We start from the raw sequence: 6,399 nt of genomic DNA on the forward strand, positions 1-6,399 counted from the left end.
ATGGCTTCTGGGTCCCCCCTCATTAGCAGATCATCATCCAAAGACAGCATAGGTGGAGGGAGATGATGAGCAGGCTTTTGGAGAGGTGTTTGGAGAGAGCGAAGAAGGAAAATACACCTTGAGAGTGGGAGAGTCTGGTTATCAGAGAAACATGGTAAAATTCCAGGGCAATGAAGTCAGGCTGCTATTTGTGTGATACTCCCAGAGCAGACATGGGGAAGACAGATATCTGGATCCATGTAGAGTGTGGCTTCCTCAGGTTAGTGTAACATACAGGGGGAGGTGAAATAGGGGTGGTTATTTTCCGTGAGAGTTTAAAGTGATGGGTCATGAAAACCTAAGTTTAATCAAAAGGGATGTCAAAGGAAAAAAATAGTAAAAAATGTTGTGTCAGTGGATTTGAGGCCTTCGTGAAGTAAAATCATTGTCCCCATAAAATCACTGAGCTAATGTATTAGCAAAGATAGGAAGTCATGGACAGAGTGAGGTGCTCAGATTCATGACTTCAAAGGTGGTTCAGTTTCTTACAAGTTTCAGGTGTACGTGTGAAGTAGGTCACTGAAGTGAGCAGAGGAGAAAATCATTAGAGATAAGGGATCAAGATTGTGAAAATCAAGTGCTTGATAGATTATATTTCTGGACAACAAAGTCATTGAGAATGATGGGTAAGAGCTGGCATGGAGATGAAGACTCTAAGCCAGGAGCAAAGGTGTTCACTGAATGGGAAGGAGTGACCAGGAGATCAGGAGAACAGAAGTGTGGGGAGGCAGAGGAGTGTGCAATTAGGTACAGGTTTTAAAAAGATGGAGTCTAGAAATTTCACTAGAGAGCAAACATACCAACCCACAAGAGAATAAATCAGTAGCCTCCACTTGACAGGATAGGTCTACAGTCAATCCATACTCTAGACTCAGTGACAGTGATGGGGAGGCATCTGTCCAAGAAGAGTGGGAGGGGATAAAGGAGTGACTGGTCATTAATAGAGGTGCAGAGAGCAGAATGGAAGAGTCTTGAAAGAAGAGGAAGAGTGTGGAGTTGAGCCAGATGAAAGGTCCTACGAAACAGTGTGGGACAAGACTGTGGGAAGTAGAAGGTGACTGGACAGATTCATACTTCTACATCAGAGGTCAGCAAACCACAGTCCACAGGCCAGATCCAACCAGCCACCTGGTTTTTTGCATGTCCCACAAGCTAAGAATGCCTTTTACATTTTTAAATAGTTGCATATTAATCAAAAGAAAAGTCATATTGCATGATAAATTAAGACAATATGAAGTGGAAATTTTGCTGTCCATAACCAAAGCTTCAATGGAAGGCAGCAACTCTCATTGACTCGTGTATACTGCGCGGCTGCTTATGCACTACAACAGCGGAGCTCAGTAGCTGCTACAGGGGCTGTATGGTCTACGAGGTCTAAAATATTTGCTATTTGATCTATATAGAAAAAGTGTGCTGACCCTCTTCCAGAGGATTGGGTAGGAGGGTATCTTGGAAAGAGTGGGTTATTCTAGCCAATGCCTGGTCTTTAAAGCATAGTAGGATGCTCCAGTGCTGTTCAGTCCAGCTGCTTCCACAGGCTTCATACAAAAGAGTCGTTGTATCTAACTACTTCCAGAGTGGTGACAGAGGCTTGAGCTTTGATGAGAACACAGTAGTCATGGGAGCGAGAATCTGATTTACCTAAGCAACTGGATAATAGCCTTTAACAAAACACTTGCATTCTGCTTGCTTCCTTTGTTGTTTGATGTGTAATTTTATCATCTGCTTATGCTCTGGCTGTCTCACACTCTCCTCCCCTCCTTTTCCCTCTCTGCCTCTCTACCTCTCTCTCTCTCTTTCTCTCAACCCTACCTTCAGCAGCCACTGACTCTATGGCTGGCTTCATGAGCTCCTGTCCACTTGCCCACTGCACCATGGAAGGTGCCAGTCAAGGCTTCGACGTGGCTGTGAGGCTCCTGAAGGAGAGAATTGGAACAGAAAGAAAAACTTATGGCCCATCAGTTCAGGTGGTTAGTTCTTTCAATTCAAGAACCAGTGGCATTTTGGTCAGTGATAAAGTAAAATGTTCCTTTATTCCATCTCTTGGAACTGTGGGGAAGGAAGAGAGTTGCTGAGTTTGAAGAAGACCAGAGGAGTGGGAGCTAATGTAGGTTGAGTAAAGCAGTTGAGGACAGATGGAGGTGAGAAGCAGTTGAGGACAGATGGAGGTAAGTGGCAGGTCCAGCCCCTGGACCCTGAGAAGGAAGGAGGGCAGGGAAGTCACATGAGCACATGCGTGAGAACAGGGATTCGTTCAGTCGCCTTGTGCATTTTGGTTTCAGACTTCGTGAAGCAGGTGAGGGGGAGAGTCAGGCTGGTTCTGATGCTACAGAACGGCATTGCTCTATGAGGTGAAGTTCAGGATTTTCTCAACAGAAGCAGCCATTGCTTGAAACCACATCCCCGAGTGCTAGCTTCCGTCCCAGACGTGGTGCTGCTTATTGTATGTATCGCTGGCTGGCGGTGCTGTTTCTACTGCAAAGGCTCCCCCTTCTCCTGTTGAGGTCCACTTTGTGTTGATGACAGCACTTTTTCTCCTGCCTGTCCCAGGAAGGTAAAGAGCCTAATCACATTGCCTGCAATCATTCCACCACTAATTACATATAGGCAGAGCTGAATCACCAAGCTGATTCCAGTTGGAAAAAATTCATCCAAATTGACGATGACATAAGAAAGCTCTCTGAGACACTTCTGATTAGGGCATGCTGGATCCTAACTCATTCAGAGGAAGCAGGGACATTAGTTACAAGAGCTTTTAACTAAGGATATTTGTGGAGATGGCCAAACCCAGCTCTTATTCACTCCAGCCCCAGCTTGATGAAGGCTTTTTTAGTTCCCCTGAGGAAATGTGGGGGGAAAAATTCTTTAACTTAAGGAGATTTGAGAGGTCCAGCCTTTATCAGAACGAAGAAAAATAAATCTTAAAAAATAGACCTTAAAAATAGTTATTTTCGGGACGCCTGAGTGGCTCAGTCGGTTAAGCGTCTGCCTTTGGCTCAGGTCATGATCCCAGGGTCCTGGGATTGAGTCCCACATCGGGCTCCTTGCTCAGCAAGGAGCCTGCTTCTCCCTCTGCCTGCCTCTGTTTCTCTCTCTCTCTGATAAATAAATAAAATCTTAAAAAATATATATATATATATATAAAAAATAGTTATTTTCTCAAAAGTCATCAAAGAAGGTTTTAAATAGTTCATTATGGGGGCGCCTGGGTGGCTCAGTCTGTTAAGCGTCTGCCTTCAGCTCAGGTCATGATCCTAGGGTCTTGGGATCGAGCCCCATGTGGGGCTCTCTGCTCTGCGGGGAGCCTGCTTCTCCCTCTGCCTGTCCCTCCCCTTCTTGTGCACTTGCTCTCGTTCTCTCTCTGTGTCAAATAAATAAATAAATAAAATCTTTTAAAAAATAAATAGTTCATTATGATAGCCAGAACAGCCACCAATATTATAGTCAGTTGGTTCATTCATTCAGTCTCTGACCATATGATCATTAGGTGCCCTCTCTATGTTAAACACTGCAATAGATATTAGAGATATAGAAACAAATAAGAGTTCCTTTCTTCCTGAGAATTTGAGTCCAGATGGGTAAACATATGTAAATACATAACAATGCAGTGTGATTAGTACAACACTCGAAAAACAAACCCAAAAAATAAGCTGGGTAGAAAGGAAGCAAGGAACTTCGAATGTCAGGAAAGGGTTCCCAGAGGAATGATATGTAAGATGGTTTTGAAGGATGCACAGACATTTTAAAGTGGACAAAGGGGTATTAGATCCCAGGCAGAGAAGAAGGTATAAAGGAACAGATCAATAGCCTAGTGTTTTAGGAACTTTGCCAGTGTGTCCAGTGGATGTGGGGAGAAAGGAGTTGGTGAGAAAAAATCTGGAGGTATGGACAACAGCCAGCTGATAAGAAGCCTGTATATGCCACGTCAAGGAGGAATGTGAAGCAGTGAAAGGATTTAAGCTGGGGTGGCATTGATTTTTATTTTTGGCAATTATTGGACAAAAATTAAAATAATGAGCTGGAAGCAGGGAGATCAGTAAAGAGGGTATTAACATCATCTGCAGTAGATAACGGACACCTGAATTAAGACAGTTAACAATGACAAGGAAAAGAAGGAAATAGATTTGAAACCTCTAAAGAAGGTAAAAACAATAGGATTTGTTGACTGAAGGTGAGGAGTGAGAGAAAGAGAAGAATCACATGTGACCCTCTTTTTTTTTTCTTTAATCTTAGGAGAGTGGGGAATTAGCTGTGCCAGCAACAGAGATGAGTGGATATGGGGTGAAAGCAGGTTTGAAGGGCAAGACCATGAACTCAGCCCATGGTGTCTGTGAGACTTACGGATGAGGCGTTCAGTGGGCCGAGAGCTCAGCAGAGCCTCCTGGGGTTGGCGATGTACATCTGGAAATTATGAGCATAGCTGGTAATCTAAAATGTAGGAGGGAGGTTTCAAAGTATAAGTTGGCCTGAGAGAGGGGACAGATGTAGCAGAGTGGCCCTGATTTATGGATTGAGTATCTTCTTTCCTATAGTTGGTTCCTTCTAACGTTATTGACCATCTTCCATGTGCCAATCCCCCTTCTGTACCTCTGCACAAAGTCTCTTATATAATCCTCAGACCCAGCCAATGAGTAATAAGAAGCCTTCACATTTTAGTAATGAGGGAACTGGGGCTTGGTAATTTACTCAAAGTTAACTAATTGCCGAAAGAAATAACCATAATCAGTATTCTAAAACACCGTGTTTATTCCAGTAGATCATGGTTGTCTTGTTTACATACAGTGCATTTCATCCGGGACCCATGTGTGCATGCCTGTTTTTAGATGTTATTTGAAATGAAGAGAGGTAGAAGGAAATATGAGTAGTGTCACTAACGGAAAAGTAAGTCAACTCTTCTTTTCTTTTCTTCTCTTTTCTTTTACTTTCTTTTCTATACACTCTCTTTCCGTAGATTTTATGTGCTTGAAAATTCCACCCCCGTATAGTGGAATACTAAGAACAGACAGGTGGGCAAGGCCCGTGAGGCATTGCAGGCAGCATGATGTGGTAGCAAGTAGCTTTGGTAGTGGGTAGATTTTGAGAACTATTTGCAAAGATTATATACATACATATATACATGTGTATATTATATATAAAATACATATATGTAATACACATATATGACATATAATATATATATGTATGTATTCGAAGGCTATAATCAAATATAGTAAATACAAAGGTTTTCAGCTACATCTCCCCTTCTCTCTGGGCCCATATCATCCTATACCAATAGGCTTCCTGCCATTCTATGGGTATTTCCATGTGATTTTCTCAAGGTATTCTCTTACACACGTTATTTTTTTTTTAAAGATTTTATTTATTTATTGGACAGAGAGAGAGTTAGCGAGAGAGGGAACAGAAGCAGGGGGAGTGGGAGAGGGAGAAGCAGGCTTCCCGCTGAGCAGGGAGCCCGATGTGGGGCTCGATCCCAGGACCCTGGGATCATGACCTGAGCCGAAGGCAGACGCTTAACGGCTGAGCCACCCAGGCACCCTTACACACGTTCTTTTACTCTATGCCAGTTGGAAATGCATGGATAGTATTTACATCTCTAGTATGGGTGGTACTTTGTAGTCTCCCATGATGATCTAATCTGAATATATATATTAGATTACCTTAACTATAGATATGACCCCACCCCACCTTTTCTGCTCCCTCCCTTCCCCCAAATGGTCATTGACTGTTTGCTTGATATAGTCTCCCATAAATGGAACTCTTCAGGAAAGCCTTCATTCTGCTCTGCATCTGAGGATGCTGCATGTGAAGGCAAGGCCTTGTCCTTCCTCCCTCCATGTACAGTGGGCACCTGGTTAATCACCTTTGGTCATGGGGCTCTGTGGGAATGGGCAGACCCTGCACACTTCATTCTTCTCACCCTAAGTATTGGTAAGCACTCCCCTCTTTTAGTGAAAAAAGAACTCTTCAGATCTGCATAACTATTCCTCAAAAGGATTATTTATAAGTTACTTCTCTCCCCATCCTCCACAAAATAGTTAATGAAATGTGCACAAGGCTGTGCTTTTTCTTCTAGAGTTATGTCTTTCCGATCATCAGTTACATTTTGAGGAGCTTTTCTGTTTTTTCTTTGTGGGGCTGGGGGTTGTAGAGATTTGATTCTGTATCGTCATTGGAGGATGAACAAAAGAAACAAAGAAGTGTAGCTATTAATCTTTTTCAAAAAGGTATAGGATCCTTCATTAAGGAAAATATACACACATATGTGCATATGCATCATGTCATTTCTTAAGGTTCAAAACCTCCTGGGGTTAGAGTTCCATGGTTCTCAGATTAAGAACTCCTGTTCTTTTTTTTTTTTTT

General features: G+C 42.8%; 1 protein-coding gene across 1 annotated transcript in view; it reads left to right on the top strand.

The window, feature by feature from the left end:
- The first annotated feature begins 1,913 nt into the window (after positions 1 to 1,913).
- LOC102744761 (neurotrimin) overlaps positions 1,914 to 6,399 on the top strand; it is a 40,346-nt gene continuing 35,860 nt past the window's right edge. Inside the window, exons 1-2 of the mRNA XM_081797344.1 lie at positions 1,914 to 2,045; positions 4,273 to 4,369. Coding sequence (XP_081653470.1) covers positions 1,914 to 2,045; positions 4,273 to 4,369 — 229 coding nt within the window. The remainder of the gene's footprint in view (positions 2,046 to 4,272; positions 4,370 to 6,399) is intronic.

Source organism: Leptonychotes weddellii, chromosome 11 (genome assembly GCF_054177405.1).
Source record: "Leptonychotes weddellii isolate Sample4059 chromosome 11, ASM5417740v2, whole genome shotgun sequence".
Taxonomy (NCBI): domain Eukaryota; kingdom Metazoa; phylum Chordata; class Mammalia; order Carnivora; family Phocidae; genus Leptonychotes; species Leptonychotes weddellii.